This window comes from Mesocricetus auratus, unplaced genomic scaffold, assembly GCF_017639785.1.
Source record: "Mesocricetus auratus isolate SY011 unplaced genomic scaffold, BCM_Maur_2.0 Super-Scaffold_100004, whole genome shotgun sequence".
Classification (NCBI taxonomy): domain Eukaryota; kingdom Metazoa; phylum Chordata; class Mammalia; order Rodentia; family Cricetidae; genus Mesocricetus; species Mesocricetus auratus.
In genome coordinates, this window is record NW_024429189.1 from 41,060,511 (window position 1) to 41,083,037 (window position 22,527).

The window sequence follows — 22,527 nt, forward strand, 5'->3', positions numbered from 1 at the left end:
CGATTAAAGATGTAAATTGCTTCCTAATTGGCTCCAAAGCCTCCTGCACATATAGCTGACATATTGTTGGGCTATTGGCCATGCCTTGCGGCAGTACCTTCCACTGAAATCTCTTGTCTGGTTCCATATGATTAAGAGAAGGGATAGTGAAGGCAAACCTTGGTCTATCCCGTGGGTAAAGTGGAATAGAGAAGAAACAATCCTTAATATCTATAATAATAAGCTTCCAATCTTGAGGAAGTGCAGAAAGCAAAGGAAGGCCTCTTTGAACAGGGCCAAAAAGATGCATCTGATTGTTAATGGCCCGCAGGTCGTGGAGTAATCTCCACTTCCCAGATTTCTTCTTAATAACAAAAATTGGTGTATTCCATGGGGAGGTAGAAGGCTCTAGATGCCCCAGCCGTTCCTGTTCTTGCACTAATCTTGTGACAGCCTCTAATTTTTCAGAGGATAGAGGCCATTGAGAGACCCATAACGGCTCCTCTGTTTTCCATGGTATGGGTCGTGAAGCCTCAACGGCCCCTAAATAAAACCCAGTCCTTTTCTACCCCGATTTCCGTGTTGTGTAATGGGTTTTATTCTGCCTTGTTCTTGCCTACCCAAGCCTCTACCATTTGTATACCCCATCTTTGCCATAATGGCTGATGCCTGGGGGGAGTATTCATTAGTTAGGGTCATGCCCATGGCTTGTAACACATCTCGTCCCCATAAATTTACAGGGAGTGGCAACACATAGGGGGTAAAACATCCCTGTTTGCCTTCAGCATCCCGCCAGGTTAAGGCTGAGGCACTGATGGCAGGAGAGGACTGGTATCCAAGACCTTGTAGAGAATGAGATGAAACAACAGTGGGCCAAGACTTCGGCCACCAATGGAGTGAAATAATGCTTTTGTCTGCTCCCGAATCCATTATCCCTTCAAATTCTTTTCCATTAATTAACAATTTTATTGTAGGTCTCTCATTTAGGGGTATAGCCAGATAGGCTGAATCACTTCCAGAAGATCCCATAGCCCTTTTTTGTAAAGTGTAGGTTTCTCCATCCCCGAGGGAGGGCAGCAACACCAGTTGTGCAATTCTATCTCCCTGCTTTATAGAAAATACACCCCGAGGGCTAGAACAGAGAACTTGAATCTCCTCTTTATGATATGGGTCAACAATCCCAGGATATATAATGAGTCCCTGTAAAGTTAAGGAGCCACGGCCCAGAATAAGCCCAATGGTGGCAGGGGGCAAAGGTCCAGGGGAATGGACTGGGACCGGTTGAACATTCATTTGGGGCATGAGTAAGAAGTCGGAGGCGGCACGCAAGTCCATTCCGGAGGTTCCTCGGAAACCTCTACTTCCTCTTGATTGCTTTTCTGAAATTGGTTCCCATATTTCTGAGGGCCCTGGGACCATGGGCCCCGTGACCCGTTTTTTGATTGGGGTACCTTGGATTCTTCAATAGGGGGCAGAAGCCTCCCTTTTACATCCCGGACTGACCTGCATTCGCTAGCCCTATGATAACCTTTACCACAACGATAGCAAAGCTTCGATTCTCTTGTTCTTTCAGGGGCTTGACAATCTTTCTTAAGGTGCCCCATTCTCCCACAATTAAAACAAGCTTTTCGATTAGATAAATCTCTATACCTGTGCGTTTGTAAAATGGCGGCAGCTAGTCCTGCATTGGTTAGGGTCCCCCCAGCTCCCTGCACACTCTGAGCCAATCTTGTAAACCTTTGCTTTTGCGAGGGGCGATAGCCGCTCGACATTCCTGGGTTGCTTGTTCATAGACAAGTTGCTCAATCAGGGGCATAGCTTGTTCTGAATCACCAAAGATGCGACTGGCGGCCTCTGTCATTCTGGCCACAAAGTCTGAAAATGGCTCTTGGGGTCCTTGGACAATCTTTGTAAGGTGTCCACTGGACTCTCCCCTTTTGTGAGGGCCTTCCATGCTTTAATAGCGGCGGCCGACACCTGACCATAGACGCCCCAGATGTAGTTGGTTTGATTAAGGGCATGTTGACCCTGACCTGTCAGCATTTCAAATGTCCACTGCCTCTGATTCTCATCTTCAGCCGTGGCATTAACTCTAGCTTGTGCCTGGGCTGCATCATACCAGAGAGCCTTCCATTCCATGTATTGTCCCATGTTGGGAAGCACTGCTTTCACTGTCGTTTGCCAGTCAGTGGGAGTCATGGCAAAATTAGCAAGCCTTTCCACCTGTAATGTGGTAAAGTTAGCATTGACCCCATAATTACGAACGGATTCGGCCAATTCTTTAATTTGATTGTAATCTACGGGGTATGTACTCTTCCGCCTTCCACATTCTCGAATACTGGAAAAGCCATTTGTATTTTTCTCCGTTCCTCTAAAGGTAAAAAGGAGTCAGTACCAGTATTCAGCCGAAGCTCATATGGCGGAGGCGCTGAGGGGCGTGAGCCCGCCGGATTTATAGGCGGTGGCCTCACATTCATTTTTGTTTTCAGTGGCCGGTGTCTATCAGGGTGATATCTTTTTTCCTCATACCGTGCCACCTCCTCCTCTAGACCACCTTCTTCGCTAGAATCCAGAGTGTCAGAATCAGAATTATCTAGCTCCAAGGCTTCTAGCTCTACTGCAGGGTATAGACTAGATTCTGGCTTTTTCTTTTTCTTAGATTTGTTAAGGGGTGAATGATAACTCCCTTCTTTCTCTCCCCTTTCTTAACTTCCTGGGGAGGGCCTTTTTTCTTAGACATGTCTTTTCTTTTGCGAGCTCCCATTCTCTCACTCCGTTCAGTTTCTGACATGCTATCCTGAACTTCCTCTAAGGTTCCCTGACTTTCTATTATAGCAGGGTGACAGGCCTCATCCTCCAAGCAGTTTTTAACTAGCTTCCAAATGGCTTTGGTACCTAAGCAGAGATCTCCTTCTGCATGCTTCCTGTCTAGTTCTTTACCTAGCTTGTTCCATGAGGCCACAGTGAGGGACCCGGAACAAGCATACCATGGTGCCACTCTATCTACCTCCTTCACAAAATTTTGAAGTGTTCGTGGTGCAATTTTAAGATCTCTTTGTTTTAGCACAGTCTGTAAGGCTGTAACCACTGACTGTGACGACCCCATCGCGCTGACAGCTTATCTAAAAACGCGCTCAACTCCGTTACCAGACTGACAGCACCAGACTGACAGCACCAGACTGACAGCACCAGACTGACAGCGCCAGATGGACAGCGCCAGATGGACAGCGCCAGATGGACAGCGCCAGACGGACAGCGCCGTTCTGTCAGCACCAGCCACGATGAAGGAGAAGGACAAACAGGACTAGCACCAAAGCCTCCACTGACCCGTCCCACGGTGATGACAAACTAAGGCCAAAGTCGAGAAAAGGGTTGTTCAGGATAAAGCATACCTCTCTGAACCTACGTCCCTGCAGTTCTGAATCCGCCCCGTCTTCCGAGGGGTCTCCCGCGGCGCCGGCGATGTTGAAGAGTTCCCGGGTTTCGGCACCAGATGTCCCGCGCTACCGTCTCGCCAGCAAGAACGACGCAGAACACTCGGATCCTTCTGCAGTAAAGCTTTAATGCATCTTGAGAGATAGATGATCAGCTTCTTAGAGGGAGACCCCAAGCTAAGAAACCCAGCCCCTTATATAAGCCTAGGAGCTCCGAGTGAGATGTGTAGAGCCGGGATTGGTGGTTTGCACATCACCCCAGATGACGTCACGGGAGAGGCACAGTTTAAACGGTTAACTCCAACTGACAGCGACAGTTAACTCCAACTGACAGCGACAGTTAACTCTAACTGACAGCGACAGTTAACTCCAACTGACAGCGACAGTTAACTCCAACTGACAGCGACAGTTAACTCCAACTGACAGCGACAGTTAACTCCAACTGACAGTGGATGTCAGCGCCATCTTCTAACGGCAATAGCGATAGCGAGGGCGGCTCCTCACACCTACGGGCCAATCTGAAGGAAGCATTTTTAAGCTGAGGTTCCTTTATTCCAGATGTGTTGGCTGTGGTTATATGTCAACTTGACTCAAGCTAGAGTCATCAGAGAGGAGGGGACCTCAATTAAGAAAAAATGTCCATAAGATCGGACTACTGTTGTGATAGCTACGCTTGGTAGTCAACTTTGATCACATTCGGAATTAACTAAAACCCAAAAATGTAGGGATGCACCTATTAAGGATTTTTGCTTAATTCGAAGCAGGAAGATCCACTCTAACTGGATCTTTGAGACAGGAAGACAACCTTTAGTCCAGATCTTTTGTTGTTTGTCGTTGTTTTGGTTTTTCAAGACAGGGTTTCTCTGTGTAGCCCTGGCAGTCCTGGAACTCACTCTGTAGACCAGACTGGCCTGGACCTCACAGAGATCCACTTGCCTTACCGCCTGAGTACTGAGGCTAATCCAGATCTTTTGAGGTGGTTTCCCGACTCTAATCTGGGTCATCCCTTCTGCTGGAAGCTTATATAAGGCCATAAAAGAAGGAAGTTGTTGCTTTTTGCCTGCTTGTTTTCACCTTGCTACCAAATCCATTCCTTCACTGGCATTAGAGCCTACTTCTTCAGGACTCCAGTGTACACTGAAGACCCGTGAGACATCCAGCCTTGTGGACTGAACAGTTGCTGGATTCTTGGACCTTCAAAGCATAGACAAACATTGTTGGATTAGTTAGATCACAGCCTGTAAAGTCATTCTAATAAATTTGCTTAATGTTACTCTAGAGAACACCAATTAATACAGTAGGCAAAACTGTAGAGCATTTTCTTAATTAGTGATGGTTAGGGGAGGACCCAGTTCATAGTAAGGGGTACCATTCCGAGCTGGTGGTCCTGAGTTCTATAAGAAAGCAGGCTGAACAAGCTATGGGAACAAGCCAGTAAGTAACATCACTTCAAGGCCTCTGCACCAGCTCCTACCTCCAGGTTCTTGCCCTGTTTGAATTCTTGCCCTGAATTCATTCAATGATGGAATACAATGTGGAAGTATAAGCCAAATAAACTCTTTCCTCCCTAAGTTGCTTTTAGTGATAGTGTTTCTTCACAGCAATGACAACCCTAACTAGGACACCAGATGACTCTAATTTGTATCAAGTTGACAGAAACTCACCATCACACTAATCAAGATTTAAATGGCAGGCAAAGTTTCCTCCTGTGAGCTATTCCTTTACAGAAAGATGATATGTGTGTACTAGAAGATTTATGCTAAGAAAGTTCATGGAAATGGAGTCATGGCTAGAAGTATTAGCAATTTAGAATCTGCTGACTTAAATGAATGGACAAAATTTGGTAACACAAACCATTGACTTGCATGTTTTTTCTTTACCCTGGCTCATTCCTTACTGGTAGCCTCTTTTTTTTATTTTTTTATTTTTTATTTGGGTTACTGGTTCAACCGAAGTCAGAAAAATAGTTTTATAATGTCTGAATGTCATCCAGCTGTATATTGTTTTCTTTATTATGAATAATGGTGAACCATGGTCAATAAATAGTATTTGTTTCTTTAGAATAATATGGTTCAGGGCTGGAGAGATGACTCAGCAGTTAAGATCACTGACTGTTCTTCCAGAGGACCTGGGTTCAATTCCCAGCAGCCACATGGCAGCTTATAGCCATCTGTCATTCTAGTTCCAGGGTACCAGACACCCATGTCAAAACACCATTGCACACAATATAAAAATGAATTAACATTATAGAATAATATGATTCAAGACATTACATTTTTATAAGGAAGTCTCAACTGCTAATGAGTTCCTCTTTTAAGACAAAGCTGTCTTTAGATTGCCTGTAGTGTGGATGGATTGGGAGGCTCTCGGTGTCTTTTTCTCTAGAAAGAAACAGCCTCCAGAGTAGAGGCTGGAGGTCACCTCCAGCAGCCACACCAGTGCCAATGCCAGACGCTGGAAGAAGAAAGACGATTCTAAACCTTCGAGTACGAACTGATTTGCTATGTGGGATTGGAAGGGTGCCAACGATGAGAAACCAGAGGAAGGAAGGAAGGAAGAGGGTGCCACACCAGGCTAGTCCTGGTGGGAGCAAGGTGGCCCACGGGTGGCAGCTTGAGGCATCCAGGCCACTGCTCCATTGAGGCAGGTTTTAGCAGGCATCCCACTAAGGTTCCTTGATTGAAGTTTGGTTGTTGCTAGCCGTTGCTAACACTGAAAGAGTAGGTCCATGAAGTAAAAACAAAAATGTTGCCAAGTGCAAAAAGAAACAAGTAACAGGGGAGATTGTTGCTAGAGTGTGGAGGAGTTAGCGCCTTTGATCCCAGAACTTGGGAGGCAGAGAACCTCAGTTGAGTTTGAGGTCAGCCTGATCTACATAGTAGAGATTGAGGCTAGCAAGGGCTACACAGTAAAATCCTGTCTCAAAAGAAAACAAACAAACAAACAAACAAAGGAGGTTTGTTGTTGTTGGTTTGTTGTTTTTTAATTCTAAACCTGGCAGTGGTGGCACAAGCCTGTAAGCCCAGCACTCAGGAGGCAGAGTATGTGAAGCCAACCTGATCTACAGAGCTAGTTCCAGGATGGGCTCTAAAGCTATACAGAGAAACCCTGTCTCAAAAAAATAGAACAGAACAAAAATAATTTATATTTCTCTGAGAGGCAGAATTAGGTTTGGATTGTCACTGAGGTTCCAGAATGTTGGAACTGACTCAGTGGAACTGAACAGGGCTCAACTTTTTTTCTTTCTTTTTTTTTTTTTTTTTGTTTTTTTTTGTTTTTTTTTGAGACAGGGTTTCTCTGTATTGCTTTGGAGCCTGTCCTGGAACTCGCTCTGAAGACCAGGCTGGCTTTGAACTCACAGAGATCCACTTGCCTCTGCCTCCCGAGTGCTGGGACTAAAGGTGTGCGCCACCAACACCTGGCTTTCTTTCTTTCTTTCTTTCTTTCTTTCTTTCTTTTCTTTTTTAAAGTTAACTTTATTTTATGTTCATCAGTGTGAATGTGTTAGGTCCCCTGAAACTGGATTTCAGACAGTTGTGAGCTACCATGTGGGTGCTGGAAATTGAACCCTGAGCCTCTGGAAGAACAGTCAGTGCTCTGTACCGCTGAGCCATCTCTCCAGTCCCGAGGGTACAGCTTTACACAAAGTACTTAAAGACACACACACAATAAAATTTTAGAAAGCACAATGTTCTAACACCTGCAGCTAACAATATAAAATGTTCATCCAAGAAGATATATTTCCTTCTTGATAAAAATGGATACACACACACACAGATCTTTTCATTTATTTCTTCAACATTCTGTAATCAGGTATCTGATGTCAGCAAACTGACCTACTAAGACAATGTTGACATAGAATGAATAGCAAACATTCCAGTTCAGCTAGAGTGAAATATTTCTGAACTTCCAGAGCCCCTGGGTGGCAAAGGACTGGGCCCTCCTACTGAGTTATCCTTCCATAGTCAGAAGATCTATTAGCGGTTTTTCCTTTATGTATTCTGAAAGCAGACACAGGGAGGCAAATCTATAATTAAAGGGTTATTGAAAATAGAGATTTGTGACCTGACATACCCACCAACACAGTAAAACCCACTGGGCCCTTTGTCTCCAGGTGTGTCTGATCTACTGGAAGCTTTGCTTGCTAACACCAGCTGGGTTCATGTTACTACCCCACCACCAGGTAGGTGGACCCAGCATCCATTCAGACCTCAGCACTTTTTTGAAATCTTATCTGAAAATAACATTTTACACCTTGTTGTACTCTTTGTTCAAAATCCAAATCATCCTAAGTTAAAGTCTGACTTCGGTTCACCTCATTATAAAAGTAACTGAAGGCTTAGGATGTCACTATCAAGTTTCCAACTAGAGGCAATGGAATTCTTTGTGAAGACAGGCATGGGGAAACGCCCAGAAGTCTTAAAGTGCATAATAACCCAGGGAAATCAAAGCCCCGTGCGGGAGGCGGGTCATTTAGAAGGCTTCACAGCCTTCTAATCATTTTAGCTAATAGTATTTACTGAATGCCCACTGCTGTCCAGCCCTCTGCTGAAGTCCGCATGCACCAGGCTTAGGGACCGGCATTCCTTTGCACTGCTGTGGGAGCCCGAGTCCTCATCTTTCCCTGTGTGCTGTGGCTCCACGCTTGTTCATTTTGAGTCTTCCATTCAAAATTAAACCATACCGGCGTGTGATCGGCGCAGTGACTTGACATTGGAGACCCTGTAATGGCAATGCATATTTAAGTCTGTCCATGTCGTTATTGATGTAGAATACATACATTTTTCAAAACTGGAAATTTTAAGCTGGGTGTTGGTGGTGTATGCCTTTAATTCCAGCACTTGGGAGGCAGAGGCAGCCCAGTATATAGAGCATGTCCCAGGACAGCCTCCAAAACAATACAGAGAAACCCTGTCTCAAAACAAAACAAAACAAAAAAACCCTGGAAATTTTAATATTATGAAATGCTTCATATTGAAAAAATGCACAGAGACTAAAAGTATAAAAGCTACTCATGTGCTCTCATTCCTCTCATTTACTCGTCTGCCACCTTTGCTTCATGTTAGGTTTATGTTTATGACCTAGGATGACCTTGAACTGTAGATCGACCGGCCTCTCCTTCCCTGGTGCTGGGATACTATGTCACTGTGTCTGACAATGATACATTGCCTTCTCCTCCTCCTTCCCCTCCTAGTCCCTTTCCCCCTCCCCCACTCTCTCCCACTCTCTTCTTCCTTGCACTCATGATCCAAAAGTCCCAATCCCCCTCCTCCACACCTCTCTCTCTCTCTCTCTCTCTCTCTCTCTCACATCTATCTTACTCCACTTGTTCTCATTTTGACTCCTTCACGGTTTATCTGTTTTGTGCTTTTAAAATTTCGTTCACCTTTTCACTCAGCACTGTTTTAGGAGCTAGCTACATTGATGCAAGAATGAACTATTGTTTAAATCCCAGTTCATGCCTGGACCACTGTTTCCGTCTTGTATCATTCTAGGTGCTGGGGGCTTTGACGGCACAAAAAGGGGCAGGAGGGCAGGTCCACTCCTTCCGTGTCACCCTGGCTTTCCCCACACCCTCTTGCAGAGACCTTCTGAAAGCCTGAACAGCCAAATACATCTCTCCTCCTTCATTACCCTCACCTCCATGTTTATGTCAGAGACTTTTGTTCCAGTGATGGCACACAAATACAAGTGTCATTTAGCTCCTTTGCAATATTTTGCCCTGATATACTATGCTAATAGGAAGGAGCCAGCTACTCCTCTGGCCCAACTGGCTCTAATTTCAAAATAAAGTCTCTTAAATCTGAACAATTCTCCATGCTCTACAATGGCCATTAGTATCCTAAACATCTCCAGCTCTTACCCACTCCTGGCCTCTTCCCTGTCTATACTATCCATGGAGTCAGATTGGGTCCCAGCCTGTAAATCCTTCAGTGACTTCCCATCATGGCCTTAACAGAAACTCCTCCTCTAGGGCACCTCATCTTGAAGTGCCTTTGTTCTTGAGTTGCTCTCTAATACATGAAGTCTATACTACTAACGCTTTTGTAAGAACTGATTTTTTTTTAAGACAGGGTTTCTCTGTGAAACAGTCCTGGCTGAGCTATAGACCAGGCTGACCTTCAACTCACAGTGGTCCATCTGCTCTGTCTCCCAAGTGCAGGGATTAAAGGCATGTGCTATCTGCCTGTACCTCCTCAACCCAAGATTATTTTCTAAATGTCTCAAGAAGACTAAGAATGCTCTTGTCAGAACTTTACACAGACAAAGTGACTTGGATGTCCTCCATTCAGTGACCATATTCATAAGAACACTGCATGAGGATGATTTTAGTTCACCGGTCGGTAAGTTGTTTATTCACCCAACAAATGTTTGGTTGAGGATCTGGCTGCTATCAAGATTTTTGCCAAACAAGTCAAGAGTGGCTTCTTCTTATGCCTAGTTTGGGAACTGGAGTTCTTTGTCTCTGGTGCAGAGGGTGATCTTTGGGCAACTCCTTCCAACCACTGTCTTCCCACATTATTTATTTATAAGTTTTTAGGGTCAATATCCAGAGAAGTGTAAGTGTGTGTGTGTGTGTGTGTGTGTGTGTGTGTGTGTATCTGTGCGCATGCTCTATTCCCTGCCAAGGACTGTGGAGACATCAATACCAAAGGAAAGTTTTAAAATGAGGGGGAAATGCTTTCACTAAGCACTGTTTTAAATCTCCGATTATAATTAAGACTTTTAAAGCACCCCAGTTTTTTCTGTTGTTTCTTCTGTAAGCAAGTTTTTCTGTTTGTTTGGGTGTTTTTCCTCTTTAAAAGGGGAGAAGCCTCACTTATTTTATTGGTGTGCCCAGTTTGCTGAGAAGGGCTATGAAAAACAGATCTTCTTTCAAACTAACTCGGGTAGTTCCCAATTTTGCCTGGAGAAAAATGGACAATCCACATTGTAATCATTTGCAGCTTGTATCTCAGAAAGATAAATCTCTAAAGACTTTTACCCTTCAAGTAAATCTCTCTCTCTCTCTCTTTTTTTTTTTTAACCTGCAGGGAATGTTTGCTATTTTAAAACCCATGGGTCAAGGGTAAAATGGTCGACTTCCGAATCTTTCTGGAAGCATCAGGATTTAACTCAGCTAATGACTTCAGATAGATACTGGTGTGGTTTGCCAGATAAGAAGTGCAACCCCCGGGATAAATCAGCTAGTTGTGGGTGGTGTCGCTGCTGGTTTCTTTGACATTTATCCATTTTTAAGAGATTAAACCACAGCAGAAATAAGAGCGCTGGGTTTGGCTCTGCACGCAGTCTCTGCCAGCTCACCCCGCTCCCGTGTTGCATGCAAATCAGTCGGCGGGTCCCGGGACCACGGCAGTCACTTTCGCGCCACTTTCCCAGGACCGCACAGCTCCATAAATAACACGCAGCATTAAGTCCCCAAAATGTTACTGTTTCAAAGCGCATTCGGCACTTTCCAGGACTCTGAGGATTACTACGGTTGGAACTGCTTCGATATTTTTCTGGGGCTTGGGCGCTTCAGGGGCTGCTACAGCAGTCATCTTAGCTGGCAGGACCTGTGTCCCGGCGCGGGAAATCGGCGGCCCCGCCCCTCCGGCGGCGGAGTACGCGCCCCGCCTCTGTCCCGGAGCTCCTGCTTCTCCGGTTCCGAGTGCTTGTGTTCTCCGAAGATCTGACCCGGTTCCTAGTGCCTGGGTACCCGCCAGCATGGAGTCTCGCCGCGCGCGGGTGAGGCCCGGCCGGGTGTACCGGGGCGGGGTTGGTGGGTGCGGGACGCAGGCGAGCCGGGGCCACTTCCCTCCGACTCTGCGGGTGAGCGCCGCTCTCTTGTCCCACGGCGCTACCGATCGTCGCCGGGTTGGGGGAAGTCACAGATTGTTTTTCTTAGGATTTTGCACCCAGGGTAACTTTGGGCCAAGGTGATGCGTCAGCCGGCGCGCACGGGGTTGGCAGCGCTCGGGGAGCCTGTGGTACGTGCGTTCGGGGTACACGTGGGCGCCGGAGGCTGGGGGCTGGCCTCTGGCGGTGGAGTTCGGCGGTAGAATCCCAGCCTTTCCATTTCCTGGGACTTAGCCCAGCACTACTCGCTCACGGCGGGTACGCGACTTCCACGCGTGCAATAGTGGTCCTGGGACCCGCTTCCTCTGCCCCGAGGCCCCTTCCACCACTCTGGATCGGTGGGTTTAGGGTTGAAGGCCTTGTGAACATCTCTTGAGAACTTGGGTTGCGCACGTGGGAAGAGGCATTGTTTTAGTCCCAGGCTGTGACTAAGCGCAGTTGAGGAGTCCAGCGATGCAAGCCGTGCACCACGGCGGTTTAGTGTGCTTCCCAGCGTCCCCTCCTACCCATCCCTTCTCTACCTCGCTTGCAGCTGCAAGCTGCCCCGAGTGGAACGTTACTTTTTTGCTCCAACGGAAGCCAGAACTTACGTCCTGCCCTGAAGAGGGTTGAAGGGTGGGGGGATGGGCGGAAAGGAAGACAGTGACGTGCTTCAAATAAATAATCGGAGGTTCCGGACCCTTGTGGGGAGGTCTGGGTGGGTAGGCGGGGTCGTGGTTTGATAACTGATCTCCGCCCGTGGGAATTGAGCTAGATGCACATTTGGGCACCTGACTGGAGGAATCAGTTTAACGTCTCCGAGCTTCAGTTTTCCTCATTTAAGTGATAGTAACGATGCCACCCTGCAAAGAATTAGACAAACATTGCTAGCAAGTCTGCCGCCAAGGAACACTCGCCATAAATGGAATCAGAGTTATGTCCGCCAAGAAAGCTCACCCCAGGCATGGCCGTTTGCTCTGCTTTTCTGTGTCTTTTCAAGGAGATATTTGGCTTGTGAATGACTCGTGGCCTGACCAGGCTTGTTACAGCTTAGCTTGTTTCCCTGACTGCTTCCGATAGAATGCCTCTCTTGAGGCTGACATGGAGGTAGATTGATTAGAAAGGTGGGGAGCCGTCATTAAGGCACTGTGCTGTTTTAGTGGATTGGTTTTTGTCTTGGGCTTCCTCATCCGGAAACCGGAGAAGAGACTTTTGGGATCCCTTCAACTCCTAACAACACACATCGACTCGAACATGTACTGTAAATACCACACGTAATGAGGGGAGATTGGGCAGTCGTCATCTGGGAAATAATTTTATTGAATCTGAAATGCAAAGGGTTTGGTGAGGAAGGAAGTCCAGCTCTGCACACCTAGACATTCTCTGGCCTCTAACACATCCGGGCACTCTTGTGGGGCTGGTAAGAGCTTGCCCTTTCAGGTTTTCGGCGAAAAACTGCTATTCCTCGACTCTATTTAAAGACTAAGAGCTAATGCAGTCCTTGTGTCCTAAGAAATGGCAATAAATAACTGTACTAGTTAAGTTACCATTTTTCTAGTGAACAGTACAGGGCTATAAATGGGAATGAATGGAGCATTTTCATATCTCCAGGCTTTTACACACACACCACACACACACACACACACGCACGCACGCATGCACGCACGTGCACACACGCGCACACACACCCCGGGGCTGGGGATTGGCTCCAGGGCTACTTGTTAGGCCAATGCTTGCCATTGAGCTCTACCCCTGTTGTAAAAACTTCAAGTCTTAAGGAGCCGTGAGAAAGAGCTGCATGGAGATGCCATGTTCGTAGGGAGCTCAGATGGAATCAGGTGTTCCACTTGGCCTCTGGGTATGAGTTGCCCTCCAGCTTGTGTCATGTGTTTATGGGCTGATGATACTTGATTTGTAAGGACTTGTGCAGAACCTCTGTACCCCTCCTCACTGGAACAGGGCCTGTTTGGATGACTGCCATCTTAAAGCACAGGACCTGCCCAATTTTTGTAGTTTGGGAAATTAGCATCACACTGCAGAGCCCAAAGCTTACATAAAAAGACCTCATTAGCTTGATTTTTGGCTGAGGGAGAAAAATTGCTCTGCCATCTTGCACTTTTGAAATCTCCTTTTAGAAGTACAGTTCAATTAGAAAAAATGAGGTTGAATTTTAGGAGCTGGCATTAAACTCTGGAGTTCAATATAATGCTAAATGCTTAGGACTGCGGGGTGGGAAGAGAAGTAACTGCAGATGTGTGGATGGATTGATAAATATCGTTAAAATGTTCTCCAGAAGAGATCCTTTCTGAGAATTTTGTCTAAGTTGAAGAAAAAAATTTGGGGGGTAACAATCGCCAATATCATTTTCTCTGCAGGGCCTGAAAAAAAAGTGTTCATCTCTTCTGCTGTTTAAACCTACCAAGCTGAGAAATGATGTCTTTAGTAGTCCTATACTGCAGGAAGCATCCCATTTAATGGTTTTGCCATTTCTCTTTGCAGCAAAAGGCTCTCAAAGTAAAGAACTTAAAGAATGTCAGATATATGAAGTTGATTTCCATGGAAACATCATCATCCTCTGATGACAGTTGTGACAGCTTTGCTTCTGATAATTTTGCAAACACAGTAAGTGCTGCCTGAGAATAAACAGAATTGAGTCTGCAATGCTCCAAATGCCCCAAAATGCTTTGTGCACGATTAAAACTGCTTGCTTTTTGCCTGCATTTCTATACAGCCGTCAGGAAAATACGGCATGCACTGTAATTTCATTTTGCTCTTTGCTGTGGTTCTAGGTAGTAATTGTTGGAGGTGGATTAGCTGCTTATTGTGTCCTTTTGAAATGTCGCCTAACCTAACACGACTGATGACTTGCTGTAACAACTCAGAAATCATTTGTAAACCTCTGGACCATTTTTCTTTGTAACAAAAGCCAGTCTCTTGTAGTGCACTTGTAAATGTGATTTGCTCTCTGCACGGTTTATGGAAAATTGGTTCTTGAAAACGAAAAAAAAAATCCACAACCACATTTATTTATTTTACAGAAACCTAAATTCAGGTCAGATATCAGTGAAGAACCGGCTAATGTTTTTTTATGAGGACTCTGATAATGAATCTTTCTGCAGCTTTTCAAAGGGTGAGGTGCAAGATGTATTAAGCCATTGTGGATTTTTACAGAAACCAAGGCCAGATGTCACTAACGAATTGGCCAGCATTTTTCATGCCGAGTCTGATGATGAATCGTTTTGCGGTTTTTCAGAGAGTGAGATACAAGATGGAATGGTGAGTTGGAGAAGTTCACCAGTATCAAGAAGTGAGGTACATTTAGAGTCTGGAGAGATCTGCTCCGTGACCTCCTCCTCCCGGTAGCTCTCCTTTCAGCCTAGCTAGGAAACTGTTGGCTAGATCACGAATGTTTTCTTCGTGTCGTAAAGCCATTTTTACTACTATCCTGCTTGTAGGTATTATACTTTTTTTTTCCTTTGAGGTTCTAAAAATCTTGGATATTTGTTAAATAAAATTGGCTAACCTTCAGATTACTGATAGCTGCAGATCTGGCCTAATCACAGATGTCCTAAAGATTAGCCGTATTGGCACTTGTGTGCAGGTGTCCGACCCGGTGCTGACAAAGCTGTTCTAGTTTACCTGCATCTTGGGAGCCTCTCAGGACCATGTAGATAATAACAAGTAGGGCCTTCCCTGCTTCTGTGTTTGCTTGCTCTCTGGTCTGCTTTGCCTGCCTGCCTATGCTTCCCTCCCCACTGGTCTGTCACCTTGCAGGTGGCGCCTGCCATGCCTGTGCTCTACTCCATGAACACCACGTGCTTAGACTCTCCTAAGGAAGTGGGGTGCATACACATTATAGTCACCTGCATGCAATTTTCTTCACTGCTCCTGACAATGTTCCCTATAGGCCATCACTTGAATGACACTGAGTGGCAGCACTTGCCCCAGAACTATTTTATAACCACCTGTACCATGCATGCTTTCTTCCCCTAATAAAAAGACTTTGGTCCCAAATGGTGTTGATGAGCATTTGTTAGCTGGGGACAGTCTACAGGTCTGGGTGTGACCCATTGTCTGCGGCTTGACTATTCTAGGCAGTCTCTTAGCTCTTTGTAGGTATTACTTTTTGATGAATAAAATGCCAGTTAATTGAAAGTGCCTAGAATTCATGAAAGTTTTTTTTTGTTTTTTTGTTTTTTGGTTTTTTTTGGTTTTATGAGACAGGGTTTCTCTGTATTGTTTTGGAGGCTGTCGGTCCAGCCTGGCCTCGAACTCACAGAGATCCGCCTGCCTCTGCCTCCCGAGTGCTGGGTCATGAAAGTTTTGTTATTTCCATCCATGGACTCTTAAAAGTACATGAAATACTAGAAGCTGCCCATGGGGATCCTTATTTGTTGGTACTGGGAATCAAACCCAGGGTCTTAGGCATACTAAGCATTGACTCTACCACTGAACCACATCCACATTCCATTCACGGTTTTGAGGGGCTGGGGAGGTGGCTCAGCTTGCCTTGCAAGTATAAAGACTGGAGTTTGGTCTCCAAAAACCTACATAAATGCTTAGTGGGTATGGTGGCTTATCTGTAATTCCAGCTTCTCAGAGATAATCCCTAGAGCAAGCTGATTAGCAAGATATGGCAAGTCAGTGAGCTCTGGGTTTGATTGAGAGACAACTCTGTCTCAATTAGAAAGGTCAAGGATGGTTCCTCATATTAAACTCAGGCCTATACATGTGTACACATGCAAATATGAGAGTAATGCTGTCATGAACATTGATGTCCAAAGCTTTTTTGTGGATATGTGTTCTTGGGTCTAGGAGTAGATGGCTGGGATATCTAGAGACTGTTTAGTGTTTGAGCAAGCTGACAGATTTAGCTATGAAGTGATAACTAATTTTAGGGTTTTTTGAGACAGGGTTTCTGTATCTTTGAAGCCTGTCCTGGAACTCACTGTAGTAGACAAGAATTAAATGCGTGTGTCACCACTGCCCAGCCATGATCTCATCTAGATCTTGACTTACACAAGGTTAAGAGTAGTACCTATATTAGTAAAATTCAAACACTAGAAAGATGGTTGCCAGGGACTGGTGGTAGGAGGAATTAATAGTTTTTGTTTGTTTTTGAGCCAGGGTCTGGCTGTGTAGCTCAAACTAGCCTGTGCAGTCCAGGATTCCTACACGTAGGGCTTAACTGATATGGGCCATCCTAGTTGGGTACAACACAGCTTACTGCTGAATGGGTCTGACGTTTCAGTTAAGGAAGATAAAATCTTGAAATGGTCCAAGTGAAGGCTGTACAGTAGTGATGTATATTTTAATCATAATTAAAAATGAATTGGAAATTGATAGTTTAGGTACTATTTAATGTCATCATAGGCATTGAAACCATGTTTATGGGTGAGTGTAGATGTTCCTAGAGGACTTTATGAAAATGACTAAGGATTATTTTTAAGGAAATGGGAGGTGGGCAAGAGTTTCAATGTTTTAGAAACAGTGATTCAGAAGCATTGTGAAGGTGGCCCAGTGTCTCGGGCGAGCAACCAAGAGAAGCTGTTCTCCCATTGTATTCATTTGCAACGGTTGGTTTTGCTACGCGTGATCCTTCCTGTCCACCTCTGGCTGCTTTGCTCTGGTCCTTTATTCAAAAGGGTTTTGTAGTAGTCATTGGTGCTGCTTCTCCGCCAGTCAGCATCTTGTTAACAACTCCCTTGCTCTGGTTAACTGTAGAGACTGCAGTTGGACAGGGAAGGCTGCAGGACCCGAAGTCAGTGCCGTCACTCCGGACCACTCAGGGTAGCCATGAAGTTCCCAGCACGAAACACCCGGGGGCCAGCCAACAAAAAAGCAGTCCCCTCAAAACCCCCTGAGAACTCTGCAAGCGATTCCCATTCTGACTCTGAAGAAGAAGATGGCATGAACTTTATGGAGAAAAGGGCTTTAAATGTAAAGCAAAACAAAGCAATGGTGAGTGTTTAGACGCTTTGCAACCTTTCCCGGCTTTTCTCTGAGCATTCATTTCTCCTACCTCTCTCTCTCTCTCTCTCTCTCTCTCTCTCTCTCTCTCTCTCTCTCTCTCTCTCTCTCTCTCTCTCTCTCTCTCTCTCTCAAGAGCTGTTTCCATGTAGCTGTGAAGACTTCATTATGTGTTTTGAATGTTTATATTTGTTCCTATTTATGTGGAGGAGGGGGCTATGCTATAAGTGTGTTGTCCTTGGAGGCTGGAAGAGGGCATTTTGTATCCCCTGGAACTGGAGTTAGGTATGGTTGTGAGCTACCATGCTGATGCTGGGAATTGAACCCAAGTCTTCTGCAAGAGCAACAAGTGCTTTTAACTGGTAAGCCTTTTCTCCAGCCCCTCCAGCTGCTTATTAAGCTCTTTTGAGAGCTAGGATAAGCATAGTGGGGAAATCAGAAACTTGACTGTGTCAACTTATTAAACAGAAAGTTGAGGGGTAGCGATATTTTGCAAATTGCCTGTTGTCACCAGTTATAATTTCTGTTTACTTTCTTCCCCTCTTCAGCTTGCAAAACTCATGTCAGAATTAGAAAGCTTCCCTGGCTTGTTCTCTGGAAGACATTCCCTCCCCGGCCACAGGTCCAAAGTTGTAAGTGCTTCTTTCTAAACTTGTTTTGGACAAACCCAGGGCAGATCTCTGTTTAGGATATTATTTCCCTAGTGGGGTGCGGGGTCACTATAAACAGCCTGCTTGAGGCTCTGGTGATCTTTGTACCTTGAACACTTTGGCTCTACCACCCTGTGGCCATGCTCCTTTTGACAGCTGGTTTCTATGTCCCCAAGCAACATGTTTTTTTAATACATGCTAGTTGCAAAATAGGTGTTTTTTGAAACAGATTGAGGGAAAAGAAAGTACTCACAATTTCTTTGCCAAGTCTTATCCTAAAAATGGTATTTGATTGTGTCCCAAGGGAGGTGGGTGTGAAGAGGGTGGGTAAAATTTGTTGTGTTGGCTATGGTAGAAAAGAACACCCTGCACTTCCCTGTTTCCCCATGGGGAGTCAGGCTGGAAGCCAGCAAGAAATGCAGGGAAGAACCCCAAGCATTCTTTGTATAGTATGTATAATATGGAGATAGCATGTGTGTTTCAGGAGTCTAGAGATGTCATAGGAAAGGCTTTTGGGTCAGGACCTCGGGATTTACATATTTAGTAACCCAGACAGAAGAGTAAATGGCAGAAGAATTAAATAGAAATAAGTAAAAATTGCAGTGGCTATATGGCTTTGGGGTTTGTTGTTTGCACATTATAAAAAGCGCAAAGAAAACATGAAAATGGGGCTCTTCTTTTACCTGGAACTCCTTGAGGGAAAGTTGCAGGTTCCCCAGAGTGCTGCTTCTCTCTGTAGTAGAGCAAGTGGATCTCTATTGTGTGTTTCATTCACCAGTCAAAGCCACCCAGAAGACGCACATTCCCAGGTGTGGCTTCCAGAAGAAACCCGGAACGGAGAGCCCGGCCTCTTACCAGGTCAAGGTCCCGGATCCTGGGGTCTTTGGGGGCTCTGCCCACAGAGGAGGAGGAGGAAGAAGAGGAAGAGGATAAATACATGCTAGTGAGAAGGAGAAAGTCTGTGGACGGCTACATGAATGTGAGTCCTCACTGGTATCTTCTCGTATGTTTCCCATCGTCAGGAAGCTTAGCTTTGAACACACAGCCTCAGATCATTCCAAGTCATTAATGCTGGCTGCATAAGCAGACTTAATTTTGTTAGCAGACAAGATTCGGATTTTCAGCTTATCCTTATTACAGGAAGTATTTCTATGCTTTGGGGCAGTTATCCTTACAGTAAATTTATGGGCTGCTGCCTCTCTCCATAAGCGAGAAAGCTTTCCCAGACTGAGTTTTCTGTGAAAGGTTTCAAAGGAGGCGTCTTGAGATTTAGGACTGCAGGGGGGACTTTAGCTTCATGCTTCTTATTCAGGACGATGATGGGCCCAGAAGTCGTCGCCCTGGATCCATGACCCTTCCACATATAATTCGCCCAGTAGAAGAAGTTACAGAGGAAGAGATCAAGAACATTTGCAGCAATTCTCGAGAGAAGATCTACAACCGATCACTGGTGAGTGTCCCAAGGTTATGTGTGTCTCGGCACAGAAGCACCCTCCACAGGAATAGGCAGCATCAGCCCTAGGGGGCTGCACATGGTGTATGGTCTGTGCATTCATGCCTGTGCAGGTTTTTGTTTTTTTCTATAAATGGGAAGAGGAGTTTTACAGTATGCCTGGGATTGAATTAGTGTGCTTATGGGGTCTGCAGTAGGGTTATATCTTAATTTAGAAGTTGATGCATTCAGCTGGCATTTACTGTGTGTTGTTAGGGTATGTATCGACAGCTGCTGGAGATGCAGTGGTGAGCCAGAGATTTTTTAAGAAATGGATTTGGGTGGAATTTTCTTTTTCCCATGCTAGGGATCAAACTCAGGAACTCAAGTGGATTAAACATGTACTCTGTCCTTGAACCTCCCACCAAGTAGTTTTGATGATATTACTATTGTACCCCCGATAGAGTGGGAAGCCTCTCTTGAAGTACTTTTCATTGTGTATGTAGGTGCTAAGTGAACTTCAAAGATCAAGGGTCAGGTGTCTTTTTACCAGTGTGGATGTTCTTTGTGCCGTTTTGTTGTTGGTTTGGTTTGGTTTTCTCTACAAAAAGCAGTGTTTGTTTCTTCTCTCATCTGGTCCTTTTTTCAGGGTTCCACTTGTCACCAGTGTCGCCAGAAGACTATTGATACCAAAACAAACTGCAGGAACCCAGACTGCTGGGGCATTCGGGGCCAGTTCTGTGGCCCCTGCCTTCGAAACCGCTACGGTGAAGAGGTCAAGGATGCTCTGCTGGACCCGGTAGGGACCTTCAAAGGCTGGGGAGGGGCTTGAGTGCTTGGTGGCAGGAGACTATGGCTATGGTGGGGTGCTTGCTGCATGGGCGTAACTGTCCAGACAGCTTGGGCTGCTGCTCAGAAGTTCATCTGTGCCGATAGTTATGTAACTTTCTTGAATTCTTATGTGGGGGGGGGGGGAGAGTGTGTGTGTGTGTACATAATGCTAGGCAAAAGCTCTCACACTGAGCCAGAAATTCAGACCCCTGTTTTATAATTTAGTTATTTAAAAAAAAATTACATGGTAGCCGGGTGGTGGTGGCGGCGGCGGCGGCGAACGCCTTTAATCCCAGCACTGAGGAGGCAGAGGCAGGCGGATCTCTGTGAGTTCCAGGCCAGCTTGGTTACAGAGCTAGTTCCATGACAGTCTCCAAAGCTACACAGAGAAACCCTATCTCGGGAAAAAAAAGTCACAGGGTAGATACTTAGCTTCAGGGTGCTTTCCCACAATTCTTTAGAACTGGCACTGCCCACCCTGTCGAGGAATCTGCAACTGTAGCTTCTGCCGCCAGCGTGATGGACGGTGCGCCACGGGAGTCCTGGTGTATTTGGCCAAGTATCATGGCTTCGGGAATGTGCATGCTTACTTGAAAAGGTAATGGACATTGTGATTTTTCTCTTTCATGTCTGAGTCTTACATTCATTTGTGTGCCTTAATAAGATGATAGAAATCTGAAGAGTGGCTCTCTTGGGGCAGGGGAATGTTAGTGGAAATACATCTTCGTTTGAGCCAGTCATGGATATTAATAACATTCAGGTTGTGTGTCTTTCAGACACATGGACAATATGTATCTTAGGGCTCCATAAGAAAAAAAATTTTTTTTGAGAAATGAATTTGACTTTCCAAAGAGAATTATTGGTTGAAAACCGTCTTGACATCCCCCCCCCCTTTGTTTTTCAGTCTGAAGCAGGAATTTGAAATGCAGGCCTGAAGATCCTCCACCTGCCTTTCAGCGTCTCAAGGCCCTCTTGTTCTTGATATTGTCATTGACGGAACCTGAGTAAGAATCTTGGTGGTCAGTCTGTCTTAGAACTCGGTCAGGTTAATCTTGTTAGATTCCCACTTGTTTCTGAAACATCATGGAAGGCATACCGTTAGTTACACTTGAGCTACGTGTAGTTTCCCAAAGCTTGCCTGGCCCTACCTTGTAGCCTCCCTACTCCCACCACTTAGTTGCTGAGTCCTTTTGAAGCGGCAATTTTAGAAAGCATGTTTGTCTTATGGTGTTGAAATAGTCTCAGGATACCAAGCACTTAGGTTGTGAGCCGACAGTTCTGATGACCTGCAGAGAACGGTCCCTTAGCTTGTTTACACAGAGTCAGCTCGTGCAGTTTAATGTCCGGTACTCTGTTGGCTTGTGCTTGAAATGGATGGGGCTAAGGCACAGACAAATTTCTGAAAACGGCGTGGAAAAATTAGTCATTGTTGGGAAGTGGAGTAGCACAGTGAGTGACTTTCCGGAGACTGCAACTCCTTTGTATCATGCTCAGTGTATACCTTGTCACATTTGAGACCTTAAGTTAAAGTGGTTCATCCGGCTTATAAAGTCACCCAAAGGTTTGTGACAACATGGTACCATAATTACTTAAGTTGCTATAGAAAAGACATTTCTGGGAATCTGTAGTGGGCTGATTTGAAATCATGATGTTATGCATCAGAAACTTGATTTAAATAACTTCACTTTGGTTCCTGGCAGTTTCCTGAAGAGAATGCTCTGGGGGTCATGTCCAGGGTTTCTATTTAGGTTCTAAACAGTTTTGTAATGATGAGCAGTAAAGATGGGTAGATTTGAACCACTTGTCAACGAGTTACCTCTGCCAGTTTATGGGCAGAATCTGTGAGTTACCCTCCCTCCCTCAGGTCATTCGGTAAGTGACTGGTTACTGATACCCTCCCATGTGGAACCTGTGGCTGTGCCCTACTGTCTGTGATGCTCATTCAGTGTAAATACAGCTTTTGCTCTGTAATGCTTTTATACAAAGGTTTTTATTTTAATAATAAAACATTTTGTTCTAACTTGTGTTTATTTTGTGTTTAAAAAAGTCAATATTGCTTTCTGCCCTGGTGTTTTGAAAGGGCATTTTCGCCTCTTCTGAAACTTGCTCTTTTGGATGAAGTTTCTGAGGCCCACAGCCAGCTCTTTTGAACAGGGTCCCATTTGATGATATGACTCTTAGCCGCAATCAGACTACAATAGCCACATTGACTGACAGAACGCAACGTGTGCTTGGGAAGTTTTGTGTTGTGTTCCTTTATCATTCACAGTACTTGGCCACTTTTCAGATACTTACTAAATGTGTTACATGCCTTTGTCAGAATATTTTATCACGACAAGTAATGATATGATAACATGTGCATGTAAATATTCATGTAGCTCCTTCTGTATTAGCACTTAGATATATTAATAAC

The 22,527-nt window shown here is 45.2% G+C and overlaps 1 protein-coding gene across 5 annotated transcripts; it reads left to right on the plus strand.

The window, feature by feature from the left end:
• The first annotated feature begins 10,989 nt into the window (after positions 1–10,989).
• On the plus strand, positions 10,990–22,134 carry Cdca7 (cell division cycle associated 7). Of its 5 annotated transcripts, none has more exons than XM_013118392.3 (10): positions 10,990–11,141; positions 13,731–13,853; positions 14,403–14,507; positions 16,956–17,192; positions 17,750–17,833; positions 18,630–18,830; positions 19,164–19,301; positions 19,933–20,082; positions 20,576–20,712; positions 21,019–22,134. In XM_013118392.3, the coding sequence occupies exons 1-10, from the start codon at positions 11,121–11,123 to the stop codon at positions 21,047–21,049; spliced, it is 1,227 nt and encodes a 408-aa protein (XP_012973846.1). In that variant the 5' UTR covers positions 10,990–11,120; the 3' UTR covers positions 21,050–22,134. The 5 variants fall into 5 exon arrangements, with proteins under 5 accessions (XP_012973846.1, XP_012973847.1, XP_040601517.1 ...); XM_040745583.1 differs by lacking the exon at positions 10,990–11,141 and adding an exon at positions 11,979–12,193; XM_040745582.1 differs by lacking the exon at positions 10,990–11,141 and adding an exon at positions 12,973–13,089.
• Positions 22,135–22,527: the final 393 nt, after the last annotated feature.

Excerpts from the sequence above, each read along its gene's own strand:
- Cdca7 (XM_040745582.1), top strand. The coding sequence starts at position 13,060 with ATGGAATCAGGTGTTCCACTTGGCCTCTGG. Across the intron at positions 18,831-19,163 it reads CTGTGGACGGCTACATGAAT|GACGATGATGGGCCCAGAAG; the intron begins GTGAGTCCTCAC and ends CTTCTTATTCAG. Across the intron at positions 19,302-19,932 it reads AGATCTACAACCGATCACTG|GGTTCCACTTGTCACCAGTG; the intron begins GTGAGTGTCCCA and ends TCCTTTTTTCAG.